This window comes from Halichoerus grypus, chromosome 14 (genome assembly GCF_964656455.1).
Source record: "Halichoerus grypus chromosome 14, mHalGry1.hap1.1, whole genome shotgun sequence".
Classification (NCBI taxonomy): Eukaryota; Metazoa; Chordata; class Mammalia; order Carnivora; family Phocidae; genus Halichoerus; species Halichoerus grypus.
In genome coordinates this window covers 10,538,606-10,555,911 of record NC_135725.1, presented here as the reverse complement: position 1 = coordinate 10,555,911, position 17,306 = coordinate 10,538,606, and the positions used below count along the sequence as shown (strand labels likewise).

At 43.3% G+C, this 17,306-nt stretch overlaps 1 protein-coding gene across 3 annotated transcripts in view; it reads left to right on the top strand.

The window, feature by feature from the left end:
- DOCK8 (dedicator of cytokinesis 8) overlaps positions 1 to 17,306 on the top strand; it is a 222,503-nt gene that overhangs the window by 180,328 nt on the left and 24,869 nt on the right. For all 3 annotated transcript variants that reach the window (XM_036090844.2, XM_036090845.2, XM_078061526.1), the window contains 10 exons: positions 462 to 644; positions 1,011 to 1,143; positions 2,114 to 2,201; positions 5,853 to 5,949; positions 7,323 to 7,457; positions 8,705 to 8,857; positions 9,951 to 10,109; positions 10,900 to 11,000; positions 11,772 to 11,964; positions 17,140 to 17,283. In XM_036090844.2, the coding sequence (XP_035946737.1) occupies positions 462 to 644; positions 1,011 to 1,143; positions 2,114 to 2,201; positions 5,853 to 5,949; positions 7,323 to 7,457; positions 8,705 to 8,857; positions 9,951 to 10,109; positions 10,900 to 11,000; positions 11,772 to 11,964; positions 17,140 to 17,283 (1,386 nt within the window). The remainder of the gene's footprint in view (positions 1 to 461; positions 645 to 1,010; positions 1,144 to 2,113; positions 2,202 to 5,852; positions 5,950 to 7,322; positions 7,458 to 8,704; positions 8,858 to 9,950; positions 10,110 to 10,899; positions 11,001 to 11,771; positions 11,965 to 17,139; positions 17,284 to 17,306) is intronic.

Here is a 17,306-nt window from a genome sequence, read left to right as displayed (position 1 = left end):
TGGACTCTGACACAGGAGTTAATTCTTGAATAGTTAGGATGTTTCTGGAGCCTGGCTAGTCTTGTTCTCTGCTCTAATTTCAGCCCTCTGGTGTCTCACTGGAAAGAGAAATACTTGGAGTCTTAGCAGCTTGGAAGCTCCCTTTGTATCATTGAGACTGGGGGGTGGCTGGTCAAGGCAGGACAGACCATCAGACCACACTGCTCCGGAGCCGGAGGGTGCCACAGGATGTGGCTGAAAGCCTGGCTCATACACTGCCCCACGTGAGCCCCTTTGCTGAGCACCTCAGCTCAGGGAACACAGTTTCGTAGCCTTGGAAAGGTCGGGCTCCTGGAAACAGTTCCCCAGCCAGGGACGAAGTGCAATGCCTATGTTCTAAGAGCTTAGCATCCCCTAAGTTTTGGGGTGCCCATGGCTCTACTTCTTCCCCTGCATCCATCTCGCCCTCTGCCTCCCTGCAGCCCTACAAGCAATACAACATGCTGAATGCCGACACGACCCGCAACCTCATGATCTGCTTCCTCTGGATCATGAAAAACGCCGACCAGAGCCTCATCAGGAAGTGGATCGCCGACCTGCCATCCATGCAGCTAAATAGGATCTTAGATCTCCTTTTTATCTGTGTCTCGTGTTTCGAGTACAAGGTGAGTGTGAGGTGGCTCAGCCTTGCACCAGCTCTTAGCTCCCAAGTTCAGGTCAATGTTGTTACTATGGTTCCCCTTGGCTTGGGGGTGGGGGGGGCATCATCTGTTGGTCTCACTTCTGTATTAACACCCATAACCTCTTTGCATTCTAGATACGGCCATTTCTCAGGGGAAGGATCTCTGCCTTCTGCAGAGAGAACCCCATCCCATTGTCATTTGCAGGATAGGACGCCCCCGAACAGTATCTCCATGGGGGCACATGTCCCAACTGGCTATTCTTCACTGCAGAGTGTTGTGTTTTGGGGGTTCTCCCCACGCACAGACATCTCACCACACTGAACAGCCTTCTGCCTCTTTCCTGTCCAGGGAAAACAGAGTTCTGACAAAGTCAGTACCCAAGTCCTGCAGAAGTCAAGGGATGTCAAGGCCAGGCTGGAAGAGGCTTTGCTCCGCGGGGAAGGGGCCCGGGGGGAGATGATGCGGCGCTGTCGGGCTCCAGGTGTGTTGGCCTTGCCCTTCCCTGCTTCCTGTCAGTGAGTTTTACACCCTGGTGAGGAGAAGCGTCCTCACAACGCGAGTAGACCTACCACTGCTTTCTTAAGATGTTAGGATAATAAAGACAAGCAGGTTCCCGGATTCTGTGCATGATGTATGGAATGTTAGCTGTGTACTTGCGAGGGAAGACTGCTGTCCTGAGGTCACAGGAACCCTGGAAATGTCCCCAAATGTGTCTTCTGTTTAAGACTTGTCAGCAGTACAGGTCACAGCCAAGGACATGAGTCACAGGATAGGTGGAATGTGGTCACCCTCAAGGTCAAAGCCTCTCCCCGGGACATTTGACTACTCGTCTTTGTGGAGCACGGTCAAGACGCTGGATAATTCTGATTCCAAAGTCATCTCCCCAGATCATTCAGGGCATTACTAAAACACAAACGATTCCCCACCCCAACCAGGTGTGTCCGAGTGTTCCAGGCCTGCCAGGAATGATCTCAAAAAGGCTGAACTCACTGCTGTGGAGTAGAGTGAGGTTCTCAGGCATGCTCCATCTTAGTCACCATGCTCAAAGTTACAGAGTGACAGCTCGTTCCATGCAGTGGGACACAGTGGCTGGAAGCTTGGGGGGAGCTCAGCTCTTGCAGTGGTGGCGGGAGGGCACCCCCATTTAACACCCACATGCTCCTCTTCAGTAATTCACTGAGAACCCCAGTTTCACTGGAACCCTCTGTTCAGGACACACGTACTCACCCACACTCCAGAAAGGCAAGGGTTCTAAAGCTGTAGGCTGTCAATCAAAGCGCAGGTGGCCAGGTCCTGGGCAAAGCCATGTCTCCTCCTGGCGTCCCGCATGGGCTCTAATTAGCCGGAGGCGCAGTGCTGAGTCCTCTCCGCCGAGCTTGTTACGGAACTTGTGGTTATCTTGGAGGGTTTCGTGCTAATCACATTCCTCTCGTGCATTTCTTAACTCCTAGGGAATGACCGATTTCCAGGCCTCAGTGAAAATTTGAGATGGAGGAAGGAGCAGACACATTGGCGGCAGGCTAATGAGAAGCAAGATAAGTGAGTCACTCAGCAACTTTGTGCTACTTTTACCTAAAGTCTAAAACCCTTTTTCCCAGGCTACTTGTATTACCGAAACAACTACATCCTTCCAAGGGTAAGAAAGTGAAACATCATTATCTGGGTAAATTCACTTCATCCAGGGACCCAGGATACCAAAGGTATAAGAAGTTATGATTTTCAGCTCTGAAAACTTGACCACACTGATAAGCATTTAAAGAAAACTAATATTTAGCAATCTCAGATAGCTTGACAAAAGCTGCTGGAGGGGACAGGACAGGGCACCCAAGACCACATAGTTCAAATTCATATTTCCATTCCGGAAGCATGTACAAAAGGTGTAGTCAGAGATATTTATGTCAGTATCGCTCAATATTTTTAAAATGGAAACATTGTAAATGCTCAAGAATAGGTGTAAGGAAATGTTAGGTTGCTATTAAAATTTCATGATGTGGGACATGCTTATGATATAATGTTAAGTGAACCAAAGCAGGATAGACACTTGATTTTAGAGTAGAATCTTAAATCTCTAACTACATAGGGTAAATACATTTTAAGACTGGCAGGAAATTTACCAAAATATTAACAGCGATTTTCCTTGGGTGGTTCTCTTTGGGTGTTGAGGTAATCGATGTTCTTTTCTTTATACTTTGCTGTATCTCCTACAATGGGTATGTGTATTATTCTCTCTATATACACACACATATGCACATATATACACATATACATAAGATAATACATGCTATTATCAGCAAAAAATATAAAAAATGAAAGAAGAAAAATCCTGCTGCTTGGATTGTAACGTATGAGATATATATGTGTAAGAATTTGAATACATAAGGACATACAACTAGATATGTTGAACAGAGAGCTCATGTCTGCCATTGCTCTTTGCAGCAGATAGCCTAATGAATCTCAGGGTCCACTGAGCAAAACATTACATGGTTAAGGACCCTGCCCCACACACTCGACAAGGTATAGGTCGCCCATCTCCTCGGGGTATGAAGCCCCCATCACGGAGGTGTGGGGGTAGGGCAGACTTGAATAACATTGTTGTTTCGTCAGTAAATACGGTTACTGTCTTTGTTACCATCACAAGAATGAATCATTCTAGTCCACTTACGGGACTTTTGAGAGTCAAATTTATTTTAAAACATGAAGGAGATAAACACATTTTTATTACAGATGTTACTGAGAAAGCCCAGTTGTTGCTCTTATTAGTAATATCCATTTGCTGTGGGTATTTTATTCTTGCTTTAAATTCCCTGAACTAATTTTTGAGATGTTTGGTTTTGAGAACCCATAAATTCTAGCTCAGGCCATGCGCACCCTGTCTTCCCCCAAAAACAGAAAGAAAGGCACGTGGAGTTACGTGCTACAGAACCGCTTAGGGGGTTGGGCCATTTCCTCTCTGAGATTAGGGGAAGAGCCTAACAAGATATGTTTGGCCCGGGCTGCATAAATTGAGGTTTTGGGAAACCTGCCCCTTTTGCTTGCAGAAATAACACCACACTGAGCCTTTCCATGCAGGGCCTCCCGGTACTCCCTGGTCAGGGGCAGCGTGGGTTATTTTGTTTTGTTTTGTTTTGTTTTTCAAGAGAAACCATAGTGAGATTTAGCTATTTGGAAAACTTTTTGTCATTATAATAGCGGTGTCTTTCACCTTTTTCTTTCAGATCATTTTTTAATTATTTTGGATCTGTTTCTTTTAGAGCAGTAATTTTCAACTGGGCTATACGCTAGAATCACCAGGAAAGCTTTTAAAGCTCCCAGTGCCCAGATGTACCCCAGAACAGTGAATTCAGAACCTCCCGCAGTAGGACCCAGAAATCAGGATTTGGTAAAACTCTAGGCAATGCTGTTGTCCAGTCCAATTTTAGAACCAATGTTTTAAAGGACAGGCTGGTAAGCTTTCTAAAAACTGGATTAGAGGCAGTGGTAGTTGAATGAAAATACAAGTGTACTTAATACCACTGAACTGTACATTTAACAATGGTTAAGATGGAAAACTTTATGTTATGTGTATTTTACCACAATTGAAAAACTTTGACAACAAAAATGAAAACCAGATCTAGGTCTGCATTGTCCCATAGGGTAGCCACATTACTTATACAAATGAAACATAGGCCAGATTTTGACGATTTAGCACCAGTGAAGGAATGGAAAAGGTCTCAGTCTCATAAGTAATTTTTATAGTGATTACACATTGACAATTTTTTTTTCTATAATGGGTCAAAAAAAATATTTTCGGTTACTTTCACCTGTTTCTTTTTGCTTTCTTTAGTGTGGCTACTACAAAATGGAGAATGATATTTGTGTTCGTCATTATGTGTCTGTTGCATAGCATTGCTCCAAATCAAAATCTACCAATATATTTTTTTAAAATAGCTTTTATATTTCACTTTCCTTACACAAATACTATCGCTTGCAGAATGAAAAACAACGTAGAGCCCCTTGGGACCAGAGAGCCTATCCTAAGCTTGAAAATTTTAAAGATTTTATTTATTTGTCAGAGAGAAAGAGAGAGCACAAGCAGGGGGAGCGGCAGGCAGAGGGAGAGGGAGAAGCAGGTTTCCCGCAGAGCAGGGAGCCCGATGCGGGACTTGATCCCAAGACCCTGGGATCATGACCTGAGCCGAAGGCAGACTCTTTATCGACTGAGCCACCCAGGCGCCCCGGTTTGGAAACATTTAAAACACAAGGAAGTATTTATTCTGAGCCCTCAGAGGCATATAAGCAGAGGCAGAGATCCCATTGTTGGGTGAAGGGGACTCAAGAACAGCTAGGTGGTGATCCTGGTCCAAGATTTCTGGGCTCACATCATGATGCCCCAACCCCTAGAGTGACATTTTGGCCTCGGGGGTGTCTTGGGGAAATGAATTCTTCACACTTCCGTTTTCTGGCCACTAAATTTAGATGATACAAAATATCCCTTTCCAGCTTCACTTAGATTTTATGAGAATCAATGAACTAGTGCCTGAAATATTCTGGTTCCTCAAAATGGAAACCTCACAGAGAAGCAACGCCAGGCGATTTCCCGTTCCCTACCATTCCCTAGTGGGTAGTAACCAGTAAACACCCAATGGGATGTTAGATGACCTGCTGTCCTGCAGGAATGCCACCTTGCTGCCCACTGGGGAAAAAAACAAAAGGTCCCCACTTGACCGAGCAACCCCCCAAGGTGGTCTTTGGGAAGTCAAGAGACTGACTCTTCCCTGCCCCAGTTCGGAAGTAGCAGCTTTCCTAATCCAGCAGCAGTGTTGTCTGCCAAGTTCAGATCCCATCCATCCCCACTCCCCCTGCCTGTGGCACAGACTTGCCTTGATTCGGATCTAGAGATGGTTCTCATGCAGGAAATCCAGGAACGGCCCGAGGCTTCACACAGCAATCAGATTGGCTAGCCTAACTGCTAGTAGCGACCAGTAATTGCTTTTCTCCCCATTTTTGTTATTTCTATAACTGTCATCATTATTAGGCACTAATCTCAGAAAGGGTCCTGCACTCTTTGGTTACCTGTGGCCAGCTCCTCTGTTTTCATTTCAGGATGGACTATTCAGAACATTTCTTTATGCTTTGGTGCATAGATTTGCCATCACTGAAATATGGCCAGGGTTGATATGCTCTTTAATTTGACCTCTTTTTTTTTCTTAGAACAAAGGCAGAGTTAGATCAAGAAGCCCTGATCAGTGGCAATCTGGCTACGGAAGCAAATTTAATCATCCTGGATATGCAGGAGAACATTATCCAGGTGAGGACACACACCTGGTCTGTTCGACATGTTTACTGGAATTTAATAAGGAATTCTTTATAGATAATTGTGAAAGAAATGTGATCCCAAAATGCGCCCCCCTCTTTTTTTTTTTTTTTTTATCATTTACAATAGTGTTCACCTTACAAATTCCAGAGATACTCAACATTCTCCTGGCTTCTTTGACTCACTGCTCACTTAGGTGCTTGACGAGGTGACCCTCGTGGTTAAATCTGTCAAGTGTGTACCAAGTGTAGGGCATAGACGGTGGCTTGTGGCTGATGATCTAGAAGAGGGATGGTAGCTAGGGTTTTTGTTTTGGTTTTTGTTTTTTTTTTGATGGGCCAACTCCAGTTGAATTAGAGTTGACATCTAGTATGGGAGCGAAGGTGATGACTGGACTAGGTGGAAAAGGTGCTAGGTCTGAATAATGAGGTCTACTTTGGACACTGACTGGTGAAGGAAAGTTACTTGTACCATGAATTTGCCATCCCTGCTGCAGAAAAGCGTAGTGCCGCCGTGAACATTGCAGTAAGACAATTTACCATACTGATTTTATCTCCTAAGTGAGTGTTTCCAAAAATTCCCAAGAAGTCTAGGTCATAATGGGGTTTTGGCTAACCTGAGAAATGAGTTCCTCCATGTTTCCAGCGAGAAATCATTTATTCGGGTAGATCCAGTGTTGCTTTTTGGAGCTAGGAAGAGAAATATTGTTGAAACCCGGGAAAACCTTAGTTATCCTACTTTTAGGCGGTCTAAAATCAAAGTAATTGTTATAGAAACATAAAGACAAAAAGTGTGTGGCGTCTTTGATATCTTAAACACTTGGCATCCTATTGATTATATCTCTATCCCTCACTGCTTTGACTGCTATGGACTTACCAGTTCTCAAAATGTTTTTTTTTTCCCCAAAGAAATGGCACTTACTGTCATTCTCTTTGGTGGTATTAGTCTTGCTGTTCTGTTTAGAAACCCTGCTGCCATCAGGCAGCCCCTTTTATACTGGGAGGCTGACAACTGTGTTTTGGAAGCCCACAAGGAAAGCTGCGCCTTCTATATAAAGAAGGAGCATTCCAAGAGCTGTTGTCTGGGGTGGGAGGATGGGGTGCCTTATAACTTAGTTTAGCAGCCCGGAATTGGGCATAAATCCCAAATCATTTGGGAGTTTTGGAATAAAGTCATTTGGAAATAGGTCTTCAGCTGTTGTGGTAATGGATGACGTGTGTGGGGTGGCCAAATCCTGAAGATCTTAGACTGAGAGAGATGGAATGTCAGCATCGCTGTGCTAATTGTCAAGAGCGCCGACTTGTGTCCTTCACCCCTCTGCTCCCTGGCACAGGGATTCAGTGACGCTGTTCTTCCGTTCCCCTCAGGCAAGCTCGGCTCTGGACTGTAAAGACAGCCTGCTGGGAGGTGTTCTAAGGGTCCTGGTGAATTCTCTGAGCTGCGATCAGAGCACCACCTACCTGACTCACTGCTTTGCGACACTCCGGGCTCTCATTGCCAAGGTAAACATGGGATGCTTGTTTTCTTACTCCTAATTAAGAGCTGGGAATCTCATCTGGCTTCACACTTCTCCCATCAGGTGCCCCCAAACCCACACAGCACGGTATTTAGTGACATCAAGGTAAAGGTCTTAAGTCTCCCTAAGAATAAAGCAGATGCCCTGATTTTTTGAGAACTCACCATTAAGAACAACAGTGGCTCTCACACTTGAAATGTGGATGGAACTATAGACATTTGACATGGCCACTCACTGGAGACATGAGGGCAAAACCAGCTGAGCACCTTTACCTTTCACCCTTTCCAGTACCGCATCTGGGTGAGCTTAATGTCCTGAACATGATGCCCATCAGTAAGTCTTGCAAAATGCCTTGTCATGAAATGAGAGAAGATTTAGAAGTAAATTTCTCATAGCCTGAAGAATATAGATTTTCCTTACATCAAGTGGTCTAATGCAGTTTACTTTCTCCCCCTGGATTGGAAAGCTCTCAGTTGGTACCTTCTTAACGGGATCTTTTACATTTTTTAAGTTTATTTATTTATTTAAGTAATCTCTACACTCAACATGGGGCTCAAACTCACAACCCAGAGATCAAGAGTTGCATGCTTTTCCAACTGAGCCAGCCAGGAGCCCCGGGATCACTTACATTTACAAAGTAGAATTCTCCTGCTCTCCCCACTCAGGATTATTTTCTCTTTCTTTTCTTTCTTTCTTTTTTTTTTTTTTAAAGATTTTATTTATTTTTTGACAGAGAGAGCAAGAGAGGGAACACAAGCAGGGGGAGTGGGAGAGGGAGAAGCAGGCTTCCCACTGAGCAGGGAGCCTTATGTGGGGCTCGATCCCAGCACCCTGGGATCATGACCTGAGCCGAAGGCAGACGCTTAACGACTGAGCACCCAGGCACCCCTATTTTCTCTTTCTTAGTCACCAGTAATTTCCAGGGGGCTCAGTAAACGCAGGATCATTCCTGCAGAGAGGTGGCTTTGCCGGTGAATGCAGCCTGGCTAACGATGCGGTGAATTACGCAGCCCTGATCTTAGTTGTGCAGTTCATAATTAGCTCTTAGGTCGACTCCGTTGCTTCCATTCATCTTCTGACTCAAGGAGCTCATTATCTTTATGGAGCAGTGCATGAACTCTTCTGGGCTGTCTGCTTGTCCCAGCAGACATTGCCCATTTCAACAGGCATCCAGTCCAGAAAAAAAATACGGAAGTGCCCAGGGATGCCTCACGGGCTCTGTGTCTCTCCTAGTTCGGGGATTTGCTGTTTGAGGAGGAGGTGGAACAGTGTGCGGACCTGTGTCAGCGAGTCTTACACCATTGCAGCAGCAGTGTGGACAGCACCCGGAGCCAAGCCTGTGCCACCCTCTACCTGCTCATGAGGTTCAGTTGCGGAGCCACCAGTGTAAGAGCTCACACCGGCGGGGTGACCCAGAGTTGGTAGAGACAGTCAGTGCAAAGCACTGGGTGAGGAGAAGTTTGCGGGATCGCCATTTCCTTCCGTCCCGTGTGAAGGAGACAATGGATGCTGTAGATAGATGGCAGCTCTTGAGTTTGCAACCAGAAGTGAAGATGGAGACTGATGAATGCCATGGTTTCCATCTGTGTGTTTCAAGGACAAGTGAATGAATATAAGTAGATTAAAAGTTGTCCTCTGTGGGGAAAAATACAGCAGGCAGGTTAAGAATTCAGAAGCATTTGTCTTGTTGCCAAATTCTGATTGAATGGTACCAGACTGACCTGCGGAGGAGAATTTGAATGATCAGTATCATCTGAATTTTAATCAAAGCTTTGCAGCCTTTGGATTTATGCTTTATTTCAGAAGAGTTAACCTTTGCTTTAGTTTATCTAGATTTTAGTTTATTTAGATTTATCTAGATTTTCGTTTATCTAGATTATTTACATTTGTGGTTATGTTAACAAGCATGCCCAAGAGATCTTAAAAGATAAATTGGCCCATGGGAGAAAGACAGGGTCCTCACCATATGTTAGGCATAACTATTGAAAATATTCAGGACATTTTCTCAGGGGCCCCCAGGATAACGATATTTTTCCATAGGGTGAGAAGGGAAGGAGAAACAGAAAGTCACTGCCTGTCCAGGGTCCAGAATCTCAGAAGGCGTGGCCATGGGGATACTGTTCCTTTGTCCAGTTAAAGTCAAGTCCCAAGAAGAGGAATCTTGGTACAAAAGGATCCGTCTTTGAGACCCAACTTTGTAGGACGCTCCCAGCCTTACAGCATGGAGGGCATCCAGTCCTCAATGAAAATTTAAAGGGAGCTGACAGATTTATGTCAGAGCAATATCCATTTAAACCATTTAAACAATGATATGAATCTTGTGCAAAGTAGAGCTCACATTTCATTGAGAGGAAAGGAAACGGTTGAGACGGGGTAAAAGAAAACATTGGGGAGCTCCTGGTGTCTGGCTCCGCTGCCTTCCATTAGCTGCTCGCTGAGTGTCTCTTACTTGGTCCATCTTTCCCTCTTCCTGACGCAGAACTTTGCAAGAGTGAAGATGCAAGTAATCATGTCTCTGGCATCTTTGGTGGGCAAAGCACCAGACTTTAACGAGGAGTACCTGAGAAGATCCTTGAGGACGATCTTGGCCTACGCAGAAGAGGACACAGCCATGCAGGCCACTCCTTTCCCCACCCAGGTAAGCTGAGGAGCATGCCTTACCTCATGCACAGGTTCGGGATCAGCCAGGTATAAACTTGTGTGTATATATGTGTGTGTGTATACTGTGTATCCATGTAACACATATAACATATAATTATATAACAGTTCTATGTTATACATAAAATATATAAGTATTAATAACATACATAAAATACATAAATATTAATGTTAATATAAATATAAGTAATATAAAACATTTATATTAAAAATAAAATAACATACAAAATAGGTAAATATTAATAAATATTAATATAAAATATATTTTATAAATAAATATAAGTATATAAATATGTATACACGTATTTAATATCTAGCACACTGTATATTATATATAATATATAGCACACACACACACATGTATAATATATAGCACACTATATATATATAATATATATAACATAAGCTGAAGTCCTAAGCTGCCTCCTATTTGGTATAAAAAGCCCGGTTGTTCCAGAGTACCGTTGAGGCCTCTTCCAGGTTGCAAATAAGTGAAACTAAGCTCAAGTTAAACAAAAAGAGGGAAGATAGTATAAGGATTCGGGGCTAATTCATGGAGCCCAAGGGCCAACTCACATCTGAGCCTCCGAAGCACATGGACCTGCAAAGATGAAGGCCACGGAGGGTCCATCCAGGCTCCCCTCCACCTGCGAGTTCTGTTCCCAGAGAGCAGCCCACCCATGGCTGTCCCGTGCCCTTCCAATGCAGCCCTAGCTGGTTACCATGGATGACAAAGCCAGGATTGTTTAGAGGTGTACACTTTTTTGCAGGTGGAGGAACTTCTCTGCAATCTGAACAGCATCTTATATGACACGGTGAAAATGAGGGAATTTCAGGAAGATCCTGAGATGCTTATGGATCTCATGTACAGGTAAGCTTTTCTGATAAAATCAAAGGGTGTCAGTTGAGGGTCTAGGGTTTGTCACTGTGGAGGTCTTGTTAGTGTCATTATTATAGGCCATGTGGGTACACTGTTGTGGATGACATCCAAAAGCATATATAGAAATTGGTAGAAATTAATCATTCAGAGTGAGTTGATTCATGTACACCTTTTTAGAAATATCCCCCTAATTTAAACTGAGGTATCTTTCACAACAGTATCTTCTACTTACCAGAGAATGAGAGAAAAGAACTATCTATTATCATATGAATTATTTCCTATATTTTTTCCAGTTATATTCAGATTTACATGTACCGTTTTATTTAGAAATCATATTTTACTTAATAGTTTGAAACTTTGTCTTATGGTCCTTGTTTGGGAGAAACTACTTAGAGAAATAAATTGGTTCTGATGTGATGTCATAGACGGGTCGTACTTTTGTCTTGTTATTATTCTGAGAGAAAGGAAAGAAAAGGGAGAAAATTGCTAGAGATCCATTACAATAGACCTCATTTGATTGGGCCTTTTTCTTCCCCATAAAACTTTAAGTAAATGCTATTTCTTGAGGTCCAGCACATGCTACCTGTGATATAAAAACAACCGGACTGATAAATATTTGCTTTTTCCTCTCATTTTCTGAACAGGTGGGGAAAACCTCTAAGGGCGGGCGGGGGTATTCTTGCAGGTGGGGGGAAGTGGCCACGCACAGTAGAACAGTGTCATTAACCAGCTGTCCTTGAAACTTTCTCATTCTGCCTTCAGAATTGCCAAGAGTTACCAGACCTCTCCTGATCTGCGGCTGACCTGGCTCCAGAACATGGCCGAGAAACACACCAAGAAGAAATGCTACACGGAGGCCGCCATGTGCCTGGTGCACGCGGCAGCCTTAGTGGCCGAGTACCTGAGCATGCTGGAGGACCACAGCTACCTGCCCGTGGGCAGTGTCAGCTTTCAGGTGGGGAGCTAATGCAGCTTTTCCTGGGGAGCGGTGGTTCTCAACGGGGGGCGGGCTTGCCTCCCAGCCCAGAAGGCATCTGACGATCTCTGGAGACATTTCTGGTTGTTACAACCAGGGATCGGCTCCCACCGCAAAGAGTTATCTGGCCTCAAATGTCAATAGTGCCAAGGTTGAAAGAAATCTCCTTTAGTGTATTATATTTGCCTCTTCTAATTGCTTTACTATCTTGTTTTTTTAAATTATTTACAATAAATGTAGAGTTGATAGCCACTCTAGGCATTCCCAAACACTCAGATCCATGATTTCATTTGACCTTCCCCATCCACCAGTGAAGCAGGCAGATAGGCAACGTACTCTGACTCCTACTTTACAGATAACAAAACTGAGAGAGCAGTTTTTCTAAGGTCATTTAAACTCTTTCTCAAAGACTCGGAGTTGGCACAGGACACTGAAAACTGAGAAAGTATTTTCCAGACACTAGAGAAATGATTTCCCACATGATCCATTCCTTTGATCACATGCCCCAACTCTGTAGCGTCCCACACCTCAGTCCCAAAGCAAGGAAGAACCGCGTGGACCTGGGAAAGGCAAAAGGGAGCTGAAGCAGTACTTTCTTAGGATAAGCTAAATATTGCCCACAGTTAGCAAAGGGTCTAGCAGGTCTGAAAATTGGCTCAGGCTAGGATGCTCATTGGCCACTTGGATAGCTTTTGCTGAATAGTTTAATACAGTCTTTAGAGAAAATAAAAGTTTTATGAGTCTTTTTGTAAGAGAGACATAATCTGCAGCCATGATTCTTCTTGAATCCACAAACAGTCCAGTAATAGAGCCCTTTTCAAGCCAGATTCACAGTCATTAGTAAGTGCTTGTATTATCCTTGTTTCAATCTATATGACTGATTTTATAAAAGGCTTTTTTTTTTTTCAGTCTTGTTCTTCAGCACAATTTTGTGATGGCTATGTGAACCAGAGGGAGAGGACAATTCAGAGTAGCTTCCCCAGGTTTTGGGAAGAAGTCACTGGAACCATTGCTGGGGGGGGGGGGGGGGTTGGGAGCTTCTGATTCCCTAGAACTCTGTTCACCTGTGCACCTGTCTGCTTATTATTAAGCCCTCCTTTTTTACGGCTTTCAGTAACAATAATATTTATTCTAACATTTCATCCTCAGCAAATCACTTCTCTTCTCAATTCAGAAATGTGTGTTATAAAGGCCAAAAATGAAATTCTTATCCAAAAAGCATAAAAATATCACATCTGATTTTCATTTGCATAAAAGTGAAGGAAGTTACAAAAGTCATTTTAGATGTATCTGCTGCTTTCATCACATTTATTTTGGCTGTTTGATATTATCAAGGATAAAATTTTTTTTTTTTTTAGACATTTTTTCAATTTTGTTTTACTTCACATACATGCATATATATTTAATTATAAATATATATTGGGTGGATAAACTTGTTCACAATAAACTGCAGACATTGTGACACCTCACCTTAAATATTTCAGCATGTGTCTCTTACTAAAAGGATATTTTCCCACATAATCACATGGCTTTATTCTGCCAATAATTCTCTAGTTCCATGTGATACCAACTCTGGAGTCAGATTTCTTCAGGAACAATCGTGGTTCACATATTACATTTGGTTATATCTCTTTAAATCTAGAATAAAGGGATAAAATATTTTAAGTGCTACTCTTTCAATTCCCAGAAAATCTTTGGGTTTTTTACTTAATGTTGAATCATATTATCCTCTTTCCATGCTTCATTAACTGAACTATTTCTTGTCATTCTTTTATGCCTTTTTCACAGCTGCTATATTCTATTTGATATTTATCACTTAAGTATTAATGGCATTTCATTATCGACTCTCATGTTTGGTAAGCTTGAGAATTCTAATTTCGCCTAGAATTCATTTGATTTGCTTATAATAAGCCATGCCAAGGCGAGATAGAATAGTTATTCTAGAACCAACAGGAAGACTCCACATTGTCCCCATAGGGGAGCATTGAGCTCTATTTTTCATGTATCTATAGATCCATTCATTTATTCTTCTAGATGATATTCATTGAGCACTTACTGTGTCCTCGTGAACTTTACCTTCTAGCCAGGGAGAGCGACATCATCTAACTATTCTATTCCTTATTCAATTACAATTATGATAAATGCTGTAAGAAAGAGGTACAAGATGCCGTGTTTATAATCTGACCTAACCTGGGGGTCGTGGGAAGCTCAGAAGGACCAGGAAGGTGAAGGGGGAGGCAGAAGGAATTGTGGAGTATCAGGTCTTCATGATACACAAAACATGGTGAGGTAGGTGTTCTTGGCTACGGAAGAGAAGCCAAATTATGTTGTTGCTTTTGAGCCAGTTCTTTTCCCTCAAAGGAGACATAACAAATCTTTTTTGGAGATGTATACTTGCAAGTGACAATACCAAACCTAGACTGACCTAGGGTAGAAATGGAATTTCGGCACCTGCCGAACTGGAAGGAGAGGCCCAAACCGTGCCATCGGACCTCGGTGTTGTCACCACTTCCTGTCTCTGCTTTCCCTTAGGTCGACTTCATCCTGCACGGGCTTCCCATGCTCACCGAGAAGTATTTAGGTTTATGCCTTCCCAGGTTCAAGACCAGGAGACCAGAGCAATGGCTGATTTCTAGCAGTTGCAGAGAAAGTCTCACTGCATCTTACTGGGTGTGACAGGGTCATGTGCTCGGCCCTGAGCCAATCAGAGTGGCCAGAGAAATGGAATGCTCTGATTGGCTGGGCCAGAGTGGGGGTCCACACCTGGACTTGTGGATGGTTTCCCAGGAGGTCTTACTCTGCAAAAGGATGAGGGACTTCTGGACAGCATTAACAGCACATGTTCAGAGTTGATTTCTCAAATGCTGTGTGCTTTAGCTTTCAACCTTGTTCTGCGCCAATAAAATTGAATTTTTGGAAAAGAATTATAAACTGGAGATAAATAAATCTGTGCAAGGAAAATAACTTTGAGGCCACTGAATTCCAAGGCACTGAGATCGTTGAAATTCTGTGCCCCAGACTGCAGTGTTTCTTGCACAAATGTAGATACGGATACATTCTCAGATACTGCTGTGACTTTTACCTCCCTGATTCTGAAGCCAGGAAAGTCGGCCAGAATCCTTTTTCTCTGGTTGCAGCTAATAAAGCTTCATTACTTCAGAGCTGTTCCTCTACCTGTAGAAAATTACATACAATTCTCATAGTACTCATTTCTTGAGTTATTAGATTCTTTCAGCTGAATCCCTTGGACTTTCTCTTATTTCCAGTTTGGAAACATCACAATAGAAAGGCCAGGTTTGGAAAAAAGACTGGCCACAAGAGAGTCTGAGCGTCTCATATATTCCTCAAAATACATTACAGTCTTGGATGTGAAGATAAGAGGACTGTGACAGCTCTTTTCCTTGATTGCCAAGGTTGATGTGCTTGATCTTGCTAGCCAAGCCAGGAAGCAGATGTTTTTACTTCCCAACCCAACTCTAGTCAGTTGGTAGTGGTTGACTGGAGTGCTACGCTAAGAAGAATTTTGAGAATACAGTTGACCCTTAAACAACATGGAGATACAACCCCCCACCCAGTCAAAAACCCACAGATAACTTTAACTTCCCCCAAAACTTTACTAATAGCCTACTGTTGAGCAGACACTTCAGTGGTAACATAAACAGTTGATTCACCTGTGTTTCGTATGCTAGGTGTATAATATATTGTATTCTTACAATAATACCTAACTTTTCCTTAATATCTTTGGTATTTCTAAACTACACGATTTCTGAGTTTTTCAAATTGTTGCAAATCTCAAAAAATTTTTCCAATATATTTTTTAATTTGATTTTATTTAAATTCAGTTAATTAGCATATAGTGTACTCTTAGTTTCAGAGTCCAGTATATTTTTGAAAATGCATACAAGTGGACCTGTGCAATTCCAACCTGTGTTGTTCAAGGATCGACTGTGTATCCAAACTTCAGGGGAAACGGTGCTATAATTGATTAGTTATGCCTGTTACGAGTGTAGGAATGGGAAAGAGTGGCATGCGTGCTACCTATTTGCAGTCTCTAAGCTGGGAAGATGTCCCATTGCTTTTATGCTCCTTATGCATTTCTTCCACAACTCTGAGACAGGCTGAAAAAAAAAAGATTCTTAACACATTAAAAGTATGAGAGTCACTGCAAGGGCCAGAGCTGGGGTGAGGCCAGAGGCACCTAAGGGGCAGAATGTAAGGAAGCGCTCACTCCTAGGGTCAAGCAAATTCAGAGTCATCACTTACTGAGATTGGATGGACCCTGAGATTGAATGCCTCTCTAAAGGTTGTGCCCTCGGTTTCTCACTTGGTTCACCCTAGCCTGGGCCCTGGTTATTGCGCTCTCTGTTGGAGACTTTATTATTATTTTAAGATTTAATTTATTTATTTGACAGAGAGAGACACAGTGAGAGAGGGAACACAAGCAGGGGGAGTGGGAGAGGGAGAAGCAGGCTTCCCGCTGAGCAGGGAGCCCGATGCGGGGCTTGATCCCAGGACCCGGGGATTGTGACCTGAGCCAAAGGCAGACGCTTAATGACTGAGACACCCAGGCGCCCCTCTGCTGGAGACTTTAAACTCTATGGTTTGTGTAAAGGAAAAGCTTGAAAAAGAGAACAAAATGGGAGACAACAACAGTAATGGTTGCATTGCCATCAACATGGCCGCCAAAAAGACATTTTCATTGGCTATTATCGTATAACATGGCTGCTCACCTGAAGATCAGGTTGGTAGCAGCACACCTCCGAGGGTCGCTGGGCGGCTGAAACAGGGAATCTGCTTAGCTGTTAGTTGGTCTTTGCCTTTGAAAAACCATGACCCCTGCTGGATGTCCCATAGGGTTATTTCATGACAGTAATTCAGTTGTTCTTACATTGAGGTAAGTGTCCCTTTATGTATGTCCTCAAGGTCAAAAAGAAAAGAAAATTGTAAGTTTTGAAGACCAGTTGCTCAGTGTATCCTTTCAAAATAAATGGCAACCAGGGCGTCTTGTGGGTGGAATTAGAGACATTTTCTAATCACAGGCTCTCTGAGGATCTTCAAACGTGGGCTGGCTCAGTGCCCCATCTTGGGTTCCTCTGGTACCTTTTGTTAGTCCGGTTCCCCTGTTCTCCGGGCTTATCCTGGGATCTCTTTCAGAACATTTCTTCCAACGTGCTGGAGGAGTCTGCAGTCTCTGATGACACCTTGTCACCCGATGAGGACGGTGTGTGCTCGGGCCGATACTTCACCGAGAGTGGCCTGGTGGGCCTCCTAGAGCACGCAGCTGAACTCTTCAGCACGGTCAGTGCTCGCAGGGGTCCTGG